The following is a 15,692-nucleotide window of genomic DNA, read 5'->3' as shown; positions in this document are numbered from 1 at the left end:
ATTACACACACTTCAGGCACAAGGTAGGAATAGAACTGCTATTTTAATTATGGAGTAATTAATGGTTAAAGTTCCAATATTTCTAGTCATAGAAAGACAGTTATTTTTATGTTTCCAGACTAAGAAACAAATTGTATCCATAATAGAAATATGACATGATTATTTCTCAGTCAGAACTAATGTTTTAATTGCAGTTAGTTAATGTAATTGTTATTGTGACTATATAGAAATGTTAAGTTGTACTCGTACAAAATTTAATTAATTGAATCTAGACCTTTCATTCAATAAAACTAATCCCTCTGATCATCTGAAAATGATAGGTTCATTATCTCTTAAGTAAGTAAAATAATAAATGCAAATTAATTAAATACACTGTTGTAATGATAAAACATGTAATTTGTAGTCTTTGTATGAAATTATTCAGTGTCATTTCATGTAAATTTCTATGTAATTTGGGAAGATGTATGTAAAAGTTATTATTGTTAAACCTAAAAATTTAATATGTAACACAGTCAGTAATCGTTTAAAATCATATAAATAGAGGCGATTTGTATGCTGCCATATCTCAGTTGGAGCTCAGTTTGACGTTTAAGTCAGTTTTACATGTAGTTCACCGCCGAACATCTAACATGTGAAATAAAACTCGTGAACACAAATTCCTGCAGCTTATTTCTACCATTGTATGATTCCTGAGTGTCAATACTGTAACATCAAGATGAACCTACAGCAGCATTAAGAAGCATCAGCCTGGATTACACACGATACGTATTATTTATTTGATGGAGGATATCCCTAATATGACATGTTATTCTGTTTTCTTGTGTTAAGCAATGATATGCATCCCAAACTTCACCACACAAAATCATTCTTCTCCCAGTTATATTACAACACGTATATAAAACAGCGACACATGATTGAATTCCTCACTACTGAAGAAATTTTGCCGACTGAAATACATCGACTCTTGCTAAGGGTGTATGGTTACGATACGACAAACATGAGCAATGTGAGGCAATGAGTATGGCATTTTCAAGGTGATGAAAAGAGTGTGCACGGCAAGCCAGTCTTTCCTGCACAGCTGTCACCCATCACAGTGAAGAGCGTCTTGATCAACTCATTCATTCTGATTGGCGGATTAAGACCAGAGAATTGTGTACAAAGCTGAATGTAAGCTGTAATTCTTTGGAAACAATGTTGGAACATCCTCGTTATCATTAAGTCCGTGCAAGATAGGTCCCGCGGATGCTTACAGAAGAACAAAAAATTCATCTGAAGGAAATTTGTCGGGACCTGCTGGACCAATATGAAGCTGAAGGTGACAATTTTCTGAATAGCACCATCACCAAAGATGAGATGTGGTGTCACTGCTATGAGCCGGAATCCAAAAGACAGTCCAATAAATGGCGACATGTGAATTCTCCATCAAAGAAGAAATTCAAGGCACACCCATCTGCAGGAAAAGTGATGTGCACAATCTTTTGGGATAGGCAGGGTGTGGTTCTTTTGGGTATCCTGGAGCCTGGAGAAATGGTCAGTTCAGCATGCTACAAGATTACACTGGCTCAGCTGAAAGCCCAAATTTCCAGGGTAAGGCTGGAGAAGAAGAACAACTTTGACATGCAACATGATAACACCAGGTCCAAGACCAGTTTTATGACCACATAACTCACTGCAGAATTCTATTGGGCTGTCTTACCACTTCCACCATACAGTTCCGATTTAGTGCCTTCCAACTTCCATATCTTTAGACCTCTGAAAGATGGACTATGTGGTGAACACTTTCAAGACTCTGATGCTGTTGTCAAAGCTGTAATGACGTGGTTAGCTTCAGCTGGTACTGATTTTGACAAGTGTGGCATGCAGGCACAAGTTCATCATCGGCAAAAGTGGGTAACGAATGGTGGTGACTGTGGAAAAATGACAGTCAAATATTGCTCTATTTAGCTGTGCTGTTGTGATTTATGTATTTCCTGCAGTTTTCATGAATAAAAATAGGAGGCATTACTTTTGGAACGATCCTCATATTATATTATTTTTTAATAAAACGACCATCCTACTCTCTCTTTTACTTGGCATTTTTTATTGTACTTTTTGTCATTATTATTTCATTTAGTTTGTAAGTCCATCATTTTGCTATAATGTCCTTTCACTTTAATCAACTTTGAATGTGTGTGCTGCTTCAGTCAGGTAGCCTCAAAACATCCCTGTGCATATGCGAAAGCAGTATATGGCTGTGTTCATTTATGTTGCAGGAAATTCATGTTTTCTACTATCTATACAAAACATATTCGTATTTTATGCTCTGAAAGTGGGTTTCTCCCCACCTTATGGTTGCTTACATAATAACGCTTTAACAATTATTCTGATACATGTTTTATGCTACTGGTATTTTGTATAAGTTTCCTTGGTTTCTTTGGTAATAGTTATGATACATTTGGGAAAAAAAGTTCATGTGCATAAAGCAGTGCCACTGGTTTGAATGCCATCTGGTGTGTGTAATATTAATTTTAATTTTGGTAGCATCACTTATTTCTCTTGTGTACTGATGATGTTAATCACTTGGCACTACTGTCTTATCATTGTAGATTTTTACGAGTGACATAGTGTGTGCCTCAAATTTTTTTCCATCAGCTCTCATATCTTGGTATGTATCATTTTTACAACTAATATTGTCATGGAGTGCAGTTTTTATATTACAATGTGCTGTGGATTAATAACTTTGTGCTCATAATTGTATAATGACTGGTGGGAGAAGGCAGTGTACAATTGGGAAGGAGTAGTGTGGATAGAGGATGGAAGGGAAAAGATAAGGCGAGACAATGGGAACAGGTTAGTGGAGATCTGGGCCAGGGGTATTGCGAGAACGTAGGATATGCAGGAGAGACAATTCTCATCTGATTAGTTCAGTGAAACTTGACCTGGAAAGGTGTATCAGAGTGGCCTGCATAGTGAAACAAATGCTGAAGTCATTTGTGTTGTAGTGTGCAGCGTATTCAGCAACCAGATGGTCAAGTTTGTGGTTTGCAATAGTTGGACTGTAGCCATTCATGCGAGTAGACATTTGGTTACTTGTCATGCCCACAAATAAATCTGTACAGTAATAGCAATATAACTGATTTATTACATGGCTGCTTTCATGCGTGGCCCTGCCTTTTAATGTGTTGGAAATGACTGTGACTGGACTGCGGTAACCAAATGTGGGTGGTTGTATGGGACAGGTCTTGTACCCAGGTCAATCACAGGGGAATTTGATATGGACAGACATACTAATGGAGTCACCAACAATGTGGAGATAAACATTTACACAGGTGGCTGGGTGAGTTGAAGGTCACCAAGTGAAGTGGATTTGGGAAGAGGTATAGAGTTTATGGAAGAAAGAGCAAAGGCTGTCCTTGCCACTAGTCCAGATAATGGTAAGTCATCAACGAATCTGAATCACTAAAGGGCTTTTAGGTGCCGATTGAATAGGAAGGATTGCTCAGGATGGCCCATAAATAGGTTGGCATAGAATGGTGCCACACAGGTACTAATGGCAGTTAGTTTGCTTATTTAGCCTACAGAAAAGAAAGAAAATAAGTACGATCTGTGAAAATGTGAATTGTATGGCCTATTTCAGTTTTTCCAATAACAGGCTATAGTTGCGAAGAATAAATAAATAAATACATAAATAAATACCCCCCCCACCTCTCTCCTAACCTTAAGGGTGTGTGTGTGTGTGTGTGTGTGTGTGTGTGTGTGTGTGTGTGTGTGAATTAGGATGATAACAGTGGTAATATTCAAATACATGTCGAGAGGTGGGTTTCCCTCCTCTTCCTTTAAGACTCTAAAATACTATTTCAATGGTTGTAAAGTAGTTGAAACACATTTATAATGAAAGTTTTGAATAGAAAACCAGAACTAAAATCATTAGAAAACTTTCTAAAACAAAATCTTGGAATAATTCTGGCGATAATTCTACATCATTTTATGAATGAGGAGTTAATAAAGGAAAAAATCTGACTTGCTTAGTGAGAACCACACAAAACCCTAACAAAACAAAATAATAAAAATAAAGTATTTAATATCTCTTATAAGAACTTTTTTATACTGTTTCCTATTTCCCATATTTCTGTGTTGAGTATTACTAGAGTCATTCAGAGTTAAATAAATACCAACAATGAATTATTTAAAATAATACTGTGCAGAATTTCTCACCATTACTGTGTCACTATTAATATTGCACAATGACCAAAAGCTTCCAGAAGCTATAAAACATCTCTATTTCAAGAACAAAGAGCCAACAAAGAAATGGCATGAAAAGGTATGAATACTCAAGAACATGACGACTACAAAACACTTAAGTAGCAGTAAACAAAACTGCAGTGGACATCTATATTACTAAACACTAAAATAGTCACCCATCCCCAGTTGCAGGTTACCTATTTAATAGCTTGAAGAGGCAATAAAAATTTAATTTTGTGTGTGTCATATAAGTTTTGACCAAATTTAAAAATTTAACATTATGACATAACCTACTCACTGTGAGATACAATCTTACATTAAAGGTTTAAAATAATAAGTATTCAAGATAGATATTGTGTATGTGTCTTTACGCAGGATAACTTCTGTTGAGCCAATTACTCAGATAATCATCCAGTGATATACATTAGAGTTTGATTCTTTAAAGAATCAGGGGTATGGTTGCTGGTGCCAATCAAAAAGTATTTAATCACAAGCTCCAATAACAAATGTGAATGATCATTGTGCTTCTAAAAACAACTGAGCAAAAATGAATTATATTAACTGTGATACACAAAGACAAAATATGTGATGTGAGACTAACATTATTTACCAACTGAGTAGAAAATAATAATTCAAATGTGACTGATAGGCAAACTAGTTTTAAACTATTTATAAAATGAATGGTTGGTTCTAAACGTTTTTTCAATAATTCCTTAATCCCCAGAAGAAATAGAAAGGAAGATGAAAGTGAAGAGCAAGATCAAAATATAAAGGTGTTGTAGGAAAGGAACTACTGTTCCAAACTGAATTTCATCAGTCTGCACTAAATTTATTCACTGTCACAGTGTTCTGTATTCTAATTTCTTCACGGTAAGGTACAATCTGCTGCAGAGCTTAAAAACGATATTTCAATGAGTAGCAATAATTAATGTAATACACAAGAAGACTTGGCAGATAATTATCTTGCAGCCATTTCATAACAAATCCACACAATTGTCAATTCATTAGCCTGTACAGAAAACTAATTATCCTCTATTAAAGACCAAAATAATCAATTTGTCAAGGTGTGTGCATAGTAGATGGAAATTAAAAGAAGGCAACATTTACTTAAAGCATCTGAAATACTTGAGTTGCTGTTATAACAGTAATGAAAATTCCTGGATGGAAAATACGTAAAATAAGGGAATGGCAACCAGTCACCAATGGCTGAGCAATACATAGTGCATAGAAACACATACTAACAGAAAACAGTATCACACAATCTTTTGAGCTCTTGCCATCACTCACAATGAAAGTTGATATTATTGATGTATATGAGTTAAACCTAGTGCAGGCACAACAGTGTATTTTATACGCTGGAACCACCCTTGCCCTCTACAAGAAAAATGCCAAGCCTTATAGAAATCTAATTGTTGATACCTTTCTAGTCACTGTTTGGCTTACGTTTAGTTGTGTCAGAGTGAATGCAGCATCAGCATGACAAGTGCAATAACAAGTTATTCCTATAACTGCAGCAGTGGCACCTGGTCATGTAAATACCATTTCAAATTGTCAACACTATCTCTTGTATAATTACACAAAGTGGTGTGCTAAAAAAGCAGTATATTTCACAGACCGCTATTGTTATATTTCATTAGCTGCTAACAATAGTTTGTAACTCTAGTTTTAGGACCAAAAGATACTTGACAGGTGAGGAATTAGGGCAGACTCTTTTAGAGCTGCTTCCAGAAGAAGACTGCAGAGATACTGACTATTTGTTTTCTAACTGAGAGCATGAAGTAATTTTACTTTGTTATCATGATAGTGATTTTGAAATTAAATATGATGAAACATTACCTTCCATTGATACTGAATAAAATATATTTATTGATGGGGACAAACAAACAAAATGGATGAATATAGAAAGACAATTCATGTACCAGCACAAAATGTTATCAAGATCTTTCCCGGTCCTGATATGGTAGCATGAGGTATTGTAGAGGAAACTGAATCGTTCCATAAAATCATAAGTGTTGATATGATAGGTGTAACTGTTCATGTTATAAATGTATACATTCACAGAAAAAGGTAAGAAGGAAACCGCTCCATAGATAGGGAAGTTATGTTGACAGATAGAAATGAAATTTGTGCAGTATTAGGCATTCTTTATTTGATTCGCTTCAAAGGTGGAAACCACACAAATCCAATGCACTTTTGGTCAAATGATGGAACAAGAATGATTGTTTTGAGATCCTGCATGAATTACAAGATATTTTTATTGCTTCTCTGGTGTATTAGATTTGATGATAAAGTAACTACAGATACGAAATATGAAACAGAGTAGATAAGTGAATCCATTGATGGCAAAGTACACTGTGCCAATACTGTTTGGGATTTCTAGAATGTTAATGAATACCGTTTTGGAGAGCTGCCAGTACTAAATCACATGTTCACTGTTATATAGTGTTAAAGAAGCAAAATTTTTGGATGGTGTTAGGTGTAATACAGAGTTTATGTTCTGTACTATTAACAGTGTCTGATTACACAGGTGTCGTAGATGTAAGACTGCTTTGTTGTACCTAACTAAAAGTGATGCATTGCCTATAACAAATTTTAATGAGTTATTTTTGTTATTTGGTGTTAGGTTAAGGATGTGAGCCAAACAGATGAAAGTACTGGATTATACCAATCCATTTTTAATTAGAAATTGGTCAAGGATAACAAACTCATCACTAATACAGGGTGTATACATGGACAAGGAAAAAAATTCCCGGATTTCTCCCGGATTTCCCGGTTAAAAGTACACTTTGTCCCGGGTGACAACATACTTTTTCCCTATTAACTGACAGTATACTTTCTCTCAGAACTGTATAACTTATCAGTCCTTTGAATGAATATGGTTTTATACACAGGTGTAGAATTTTCCGGCACTTTAGAAAGCGAAACACAGGGGAAAAAAACACGTTTTGGAAAAATCTTTGATGTGCTGCATATTTTCGTATTATGAAAGTATAAATTCGAATTCCACCAAACACCGCATGTTACTTTCCGAAGCATTGAAATCGAGATTGCCAGTGATAGCTCATGGCATGTGATCTCGCCAGCCCATGACAGCGGGTATTCAGAGCTTAGAGCACGTGATGTGGTCAGCCTATAGCAACATCAATGTTAAGTAGCACGAGGACACAAACAGGAAAAGTTAATAGTTTAAATTAATATACATAGTGCCGCTACATGAAACGCAAAGCTTTCACATATAATATTGGTCTATAAGATTAATAAGGTGCAAGAGAAGCTACGCTTTCACATATGATGTTGGTCTTTTATGCGCCTATTACAATTTAAGATATATCACACAAACGTCCCAGTGACATTTTTAATAACGACATAAATGTCTGATCTTCTGGGCTCGAAATTCATCTAAATGGCTCATCATCAATGAGCTGATTTTTAAATGACAGTCAAACGCTCTGTGATTTAAGAAATTAATCTTACATTCTCGCACATATTTCAACTTGCGTAAAAGGAAATTTATTTTGATGGTAACGCTTTTCAAACCACCATTCGGAATATTTTCCCATGACCTGGTAGAAACAGGTTCATTTCTGCAATTGCCAGAGAGCGCCAGATGACAGGCATCACCGCACTTGCGCAGCTACCATGTCGTAGGGAGACCGTAAGTTGGTATGTGTAAAACATTAGAAACAAATGCATCGGAATTTCTGATCCATAGTAAAAAGTGCACATTTAAAGTGCACATTCGTATGTCCAGATTTCCAGTGAAGTAGGCCACGACCTGATATTAAGCTATTCAATGTGGTTTTCGAGCTGTAAATTTTCTTGGAGTACCAGTAATGTGCTATCTCATGTTTGGTTCTTTACTATGGCATAATGCCATGAGTGCTAGAAGTTGAAAACATTTCAAATATATTGTCTGCCTCAGCAGAAAAGATTAATAAAAGAAAATTTCTTTAGCAAACCGACAAAAATATCATCATTGTTCTGCAAGGCAATTAACGCTTGACTGTCAGAAAGGTGGAAATAAAATAAAACCTGTAACTAATAACACATTTTAGACTCCCGTAATTATTTGAATGTATTTTAATTAAGTTGATAGCTCCCGGCCACAGAAATCTGTTTTGTTTTCATTTGACGTGAGAGCAGTAAACGAAGAGGAAACAGCAAAATCACTAAATGTAAATACGGGTCACGTGGTGACTATCCACTTTCCCCACTATAACTCAGACTGCTCTGCACATCAGCCCCTTATCTATGATATTTCCAAACCGGGGCAATACCCCGCCACTCCCTCGATCGTTTGAGGTAAGTCGTCAAAAATTTTAAAAAAAATCTAATTTTCAAAAATATGTTCATTTTTAGCGCACATCTTTCTGAAGTGTCTGATGCTTGAAACATACACGTTGGAGGAAATGTAAGACATGTTATTTGGTCGTAAGTGTGCCAAAGTGCAGTGCCTCGGCTCCTCACACAGCATTCTTCTATCGCATGTCACTGTATTTCGCTCTGTGGAATTGAAATGTGTATATTTTGTAATGGATGCCATCAAAGCATATTGTGGACAGTGGAAATTAAAATGTCCTGTGGTGCCACTCCTGCTTACAGTCAGCCGTTTTGACCCCCTGTCTCCCCCCCCCCCCCCCCCCCCCCCGCCCCCATTAAAAAAAAAAAAAAAAAGTACTCTTCAGAAAATTTGCACTCTTTATTGCCTATCAGTTAACAACTTGCTGTTGTGTTTGACATAAAATTAAATATAGGATACATAAACCCAGTAAAGACATGAGACAAGCAAGACAATACACATTTCTTCAATCCTTAGCTCCTAGAATTTTATTCTCTCTGATATTGCTAGTTTTACATGGCGTGCTTTCCTTTCTGCGAAAGAATCTATTACCTTATCAAAGTTCGTCAAACGTTTTGCTACATGAAAAATCGAAAATTCAATGTCTAATACTGAAAAAGCTGGTAACACAATAGCACCCAAGACTGGTGTGGTTTCCCAATCTGATTACATCTACTTTGTCACTGTCTGCTAGATAAAAAAATAGGCCTTCCTAATGCTACAATAATTGTACACACACCAAATAAACAAGACTGTTTTGGCACAAACGGGCTTTTTTCTAACGACAGAATATAATTCACAAAGCACCAATATCAAATGCTTATTAGGCCTACTACAAGCAAAAAGCTTTACGTTAGGAAATAGTTTCACACTTCATTCATACGTTCCAGTTTCTCAAGCATGAGATCGAGTAGTAGTAGTACGAAATTTTTATACAAACTTGGAATCGTCATATTGTTTCATAATTTGTGTGATGTCCCCGTTTCTTCTCCTTCCTCGTTCTAACAAACAGTCTTGTTATCACTAATTCTATAACTATTCCTGCCAATGTCAAAGCTTATTCATAGGTTAACTTCACTAACTCTGCTAGAATCACCGATTTAGTTCTCCGCGGTTATTCTCCGGGTAGGCGTTGTTACACGTTTGTACAACGCGATTTCCACACTTCTTTCAGAATATAACTTAAAGCAGCTGCTAGCCGGGGACTGTACAACTGGCCCTTACTAGTACAGCGATCTGGCCAAAAATTTTCTGTCAAAATTTCATTTTCTTGGATACACCAAGAAGGTAGTACGTTATCTTCTTACCTGTTATTTGTTTATTTTGACTCCTGTAGTCTGAATCTATGGTTTTCGCTAGTAATTATAACAACGCTCATCATTCGCAAACCCAATCAACCACACAATCAGACAGTGGTTGGCATTCATCCGTTCGGCATTAACTCCGCTCAGCTCGTAGAGCCCCTTTTGTCTGTACAAAAGTTTGTTTCTACATGCGACGAGGATTCCCCTGACGGAGACATCACGTGAACTATGCACGCATTCACAGATCAACTTACGATTCATTCAGAAATCAACTTAGAATGTGTTCAATAATGATCAAAAACCGACAGGGATGATTTTCAAAATCATATGAATAATCGATAGACTAACGCGCGCTGGATGCTAGTCGCTTTGTGAAACAAGGTTTTTCCCCCCTAAAAAATATCAATTCGCCCTCCCCCTCCTTGATCTGGGCCTGCTTCGCATGCTTGAATCTGGCAGCTTGGGCACTCCAGTAAAATTTTTCCCGGTATCATCTAGTTGCTTGCTGCGACTGCTTACACAGTCAACAGCCACATTTCTGTAGCCAGAAGCGGGAGAAGGTATTACTCAACTGCACATGCGAATGATCCTGCTCGTAACTGCTAAACTGAACCTAATTTAAACAATTGTGATGTCACGCTCATCGGAGGCAATTTGTTGTTACGAAGAATTGCATAGTCTTCCTAAAGCCTTTGACATATTTTGCTGTTGGCAGACGCTTGTATGAGCACTGTGTTTTGTTGCTGTATATTGCACATTTCCTTTGCAATTTAAGTTTTATTTTCGCTTTTTCTCTCGTTCGTGTTTTATTGCTGCAGTATTATTCTGCAGTAGCAGGATACAGTAACATCCTTTGTTAGAGTATTGGTTCTTACAAGACAAAACTACAAAAATTTAACTGAAAACAAAAACAATGAAAAATTCCCAGAATTCTAAAAAAATCCCGGGTTTTTCCCGGATCTCCCGGTTGTCCCGGGCCGTATACACCCTGTAATGTCATAATGGGATGATAAAGGAAAATTTTTAGCATATGTATCAAATGACCCATTTGTACCTTCATTCCCATAAACAATTTCAATATTAAATGTCATCCATCTACACATCCACCCAAACACAGGAAAAGAAAGCTTCATATTCCTATGCGCAGCTATGAAAAATTGTGTGAATAGTTACAATCTTGGAGAATTTGTTACTACTGACAAGAAATTAGCAGCATTTAAAAGTTCTGTGGCCTCATAAAATACATCCTCAAAACACCAGCTAAATATGCTCTGCACAATGCTAAGTCATTCTAATCTGGTTTATTGTAAGTGTATTGGGCCAAACCATCAGAAGGACAATTTTGTGTTTCTAATAAGCCAGCTGATATTATGTGTAGGCTAACTGAACCAATAAAAAGCACAAATGACAATGTGACAATAGATACCTGGTGTAATAGCTATCTGCTCATGCTCTATCTGCTGCAAAACAAAATCACTTGTGCAGCACTCTAAGAAAGGATAAAAAAGAAATTCCACTTGAGTTACTGCCCAATAAGAACACAGAAATCAGTTCACAGGAGTTTTAAGATACCAGAAATCCTTTACTAGGGTATTGTATGAAGCTAAATGCAACAAATCTGTTATAGTCATTTCTAAAAGGCACAATGAAGGAACAGTAGATGAGGTTACTAAAATACCTCATATTACACTACGATTTTAGTAAAGCAAAGAGCAGGGTTGATGCTGTTGACCAAATGTGCAATAAATATTCAGTGATATGAATGATAAGAAGATGGGTGATGGCTATATGGTACACACTGTTGAACGTAGCTGTTATCAATGCATGTTGAGTTTTTCAAAAGAACCTTTCTTTTCAACTTGTGAAACAATGTCTTATCAAAAGATCTGTGATATCAAGATTACCAAATGATTTTAGCATGTATTTGTGTTGTTACAAAGTTCAAGAGGTGCACACACAAGAGCAACCAATTAAGGAAAAAGCTAGATGTGGAATTTGCAGAAGGGCAAAGAATAACTCCACAACAACAAGACACATGTCTTGTAATGATTTTGATTTAAAAAAAAGTCATTCTCAGACAACAGCTCTCTACAAAAATTGTGTGCTAGTTCACCCAAGGTTGGAGACAATTAATCTGAAAGCAAATTATTCCAATGTAACAAATTAGTATTTATAATGTGTATGAAACTAATCTTTCGAACCTGGAAATACAACTGATTTTCAGGATTCCATGACATTTCGGGAGGGCACCCAGGATATTATTAATTCCTGTACCAATATTTTGACTGAAAACCCTTCAGCCATTCTCATGGTGAGAAACTTGCAAGATTCTTGAAGCACATTACAATGTAAAGTGCACATGTATCAATGATATCAGATTTTTAATATTATGAATGTAACACTTACGATTCTGCAAGAGGTCCTTGATATGGATCCAACTTATGATATAGACCAGTCAGCTTCAAACTGATTACAATGGCTGGAATGAACAGCAGTAGGCACCATCCAATGCTTGCCCAGAACCCATTCTTTGTAAAAAAGAAAAGTGCCAGAAAAAAAATTAATAGTGTTTGTTTAAGAGTTATTTTGATGAAAACTATACTCAATAAGATGTCTTTATGTCTTAGAAAATGAAATATTAATTCTTGCTAAAAAACACAGTAATTAATTAAGAGGCAATATCTACTCACAAATGGTTTAAGGATTTCATCACATGTCGCCACTACTGTTGCATTATAGGCCTTGCTTACTGGCCCACATCGTCCAAGATCATTGACAGTGAACTGCACAACACGCGTCTCATAGCTCTTAATATAAGTCACAAATTCATTTATCAAACTTTCCGTTAGCTGTAAGAAATGCATTTCATGTATTGTAGCAAAAGCAGCACACTATACTAAAAACATGCCAACTTCACACAGAATAACCGTCTCACTACATATTCAGGTATGGAAGAGCATTCAGAGTATTAACTGTGTATAAAGAATATCCAACAACAAGAAATATTCATAAGCAGTCTGTTAAATCAGTGGAAGAAGGAAAGGAACAGAGATCAAGGTTTAATGAGCCATCAACTATGTAGCCACTAGTAATGGAGAACCTCAATCATGGAAAAATTAAATCTACATGGCTGCTCAGGGATACGAACTGCTATCCTCCTAATTACAAGTTCAATATCTCAGCACTGTGGTACTTCACTAGATCAAATCAGTGAAGCTCCAAAGTGGAAATTAATCAAAAAATATTTCAAAAATCTCTAACAGAAATTGCAACAAATACATTGTTACCTGAAAAGAAAGCAATTAGCCCCATGATAATAGTCATCCAATTCACTGAAATAGTAACAAAATAATAACACAAGAAACTTAATCTCCCTGGATGTGAAACAGCAATCAATACAATGAAACTTTGTAAGCAAATTGGTTTTGGTTCATTCATTGTGGACATAGAAAACGGGCAATACAGAGTTATAATTTTGGCAAGATAATGAAGTGTTTCATAATTAGTAGCAGAGATTCACCATTCCACTATTGAAGGCAATATGAGTAACACATACCATCAATGAATTAAAACCATAATAGTCTATTTTGGATGTCTTGTGAATTATAGATTTAAACCAAATGCGCCACTTATGCAACTCATTTTTGCTGTGTGAATGTGACGGAATGAAAAAACTTCAATGTTTTTGACAAACAAGGTATATGACAACATAACAAACAGGCATTTGTGGGAAGATTTATCTTGAAGATAGGGCTGTTCTTTAAAATATAAATTAGCACCAGATAATTAAAATGTTAATGTGAACAAACACTATTTGAAGTCAATCAATTTTGACAATTTCAAAGGAACCAACCTTGTACCACCTTTAAGACAGCTGTTGTTGAATATGCCTGTAGTGGGATGTCAGAACAAAACACAAAAATTTTAATACAACCCTCAAACCTCATCATTACACACACACACACACACACACACACACACACACACTCACACACACACTCTACACTCACGAGATGCGCGCGCGTGCGCCCACACACACACACACACACACACACACACACACACACACACACACAAAACTTATATTTAAAGTGCATGACTCCTCAAATCACACGAATACTAGTTCAAGTTTATGTCAACTCACCTCTTGAATCTTCTGTGTTGCATTAGTTTCCAGATATATCTGTGCTTCATCAATTTCTTTAAGAAGAGAATCAATGGCATCAGATAACGAATTATGATTAAATTTAAGGTGTTCCTGAAGTGAAGTAGTTGTGGCAATGAGATAATTTACTTGGGCAGTCATTGGATCTATAGTTGTTGTCTGGAGAATCACAAGTTGGGCAGAATGTTTCCTCAGTGAATCCTGAATCTGATTCACGAGAAAAAAAAAAAAAAAAAAACACATATAGAAATCCTTATATTTAGTAAAATATATTTTTCCAGTGACTCTACAGCGTACAACTCACTTTTGTTATATCACCACCAGGGTTCCTTGAGAGATCATCTGCAGTGTCATTCAGTGTCTTTGCCAATTTCGTAACATTTGCTGCAACAATCTGGGCGCTCAGCTTTGATGTGATGGAGTGAAAACAGAAACATGAAATTAAAGCATCTAGGTAAATTGTGCCAATTTTTATTTAAGAAGAGTAAAACAAGAATTTAACCAAATTCCAATTTCTTTTACCTCCTAGAGAATGTGTTATTAATGGCCAAGGAACACAATTTAAAATCCTCTAAATTAACATGTAATGAATTTCCAATTAAAAATTGATAAAGTTTAAAAAGCAAGAAGATCACCTTTTAAACTTAAATATGTCATTTTAACAGACAAACAGAAAATGAAACAAGCAGCATAACAGATTCCCTTTGAGAAGAAAATCAACTTTGTTGCTCAGTGAATATAAGCTATACCAAACATCTTACTTAAATAAGAAAAAAATAGGTGGTAAAACTACACATTACGTTTTTTTACATAGTGCCTCAATGAAGACTATCAAACTCTGACAAATACTTGTATCAACAACATTCCTGTCGTTAACATGTACTTGGACTTTAATCATTAATAATATGAACATAATCCCTACATATTTTTTCAGAACTGCTATATATACTTGTTCCAGTCAGATACCTTGTCCCAGTACTAATCATACCCTTTCCTGTTCCATTTGTAGATCGAGCAAAGGATAAATAGTTGTCTATATGTCTCCATCCAAACCTATCTTGTCTTCATGGTTGGTACGTGAGATGTAAATTGGTGGCATTAGAATCATTCTGCAGTGAACTGCAAATGATGTTTCTATGAACATTCTCAACTGTGTTTTGTGAGAAGTTTGTAGCCTTCCCTCCAGGAATTCCCATCTGAGTTCATCGATAGTTTCTGTAACACTCATGTGCCGATCGAAATCACATGCCTCTTAATTGCATCAATGTATCAATGTTTTCCTTTCACCTGACCTAGTGAGGATCCCAAGAACTCTATCAGTACTCAAGAATGGGTCACACAAGCATGGTCTCTGTTATAGATGAGCAATTCTTGCCAAAAATTCTCACAATAATCCGAAGTCAGTCATTTGTCTTTCCTTCTATTGGCCTTACGTGCTCATCCCATTTCGTATAATTTTGTAACGTTATGCCCAGATACTTAATCGATATGACATACCAAGCAGCATGCTACTAATACTGTATTCAAACATTACAGGCCTGTTTTTCTCATTCATCTGTAATCACTTACATTTTTCTACCTTTAGAGCAAGCTGCAATTCCTCATAACAAATACAAACTCTGCCTAAGTTATCCCATATCTTCCTACAGTCAGTCAACAATGA

At 36.0% G+C, this 15,692-nt stretch overlaps 1 protein-coding gene across 1 annotated transcript in view; it reads right to left on the bottom strand.

Annotated features, from left to right (window-relative positions):
• LOC124778016 (prominin-like protein) overlaps positions 1-15,692 on the bottom strand; it is a 519,332-nt gene that overhangs the window by 94,461 nt on the left and 409,179 nt on the right. The window contains 4 exon segments of the mRNA XM_047253593.1: positions 12,271-12,392; positions 12,555-12,713; positions 14,009-14,236; positions 14,334-14,435. Of these exon segments, the coding sequence (XP_047109549.1) occupies positions 12,271-12,392; positions 12,555-12,713; positions 14,009-14,236; positions 14,334-14,435 (611 nt within the window).

This window comes from Schistocerca piceifrons, chromosome 2 (assembly GCF_021461385.2).
Source record: "Schistocerca piceifrons isolate TAMUIC-IGC-003096 chromosome 2, iqSchPice1.1, whole genome shotgun sequence".
Classification (NCBI taxonomy): domain Eukaryota; kingdom Metazoa; phylum Arthropoda; class Insecta; order Orthoptera; family Acrididae; genus Schistocerca; species Schistocerca piceifrons.
This window is presented reverse-complemented; position numbering and strand designations above follow the sequence as displayed.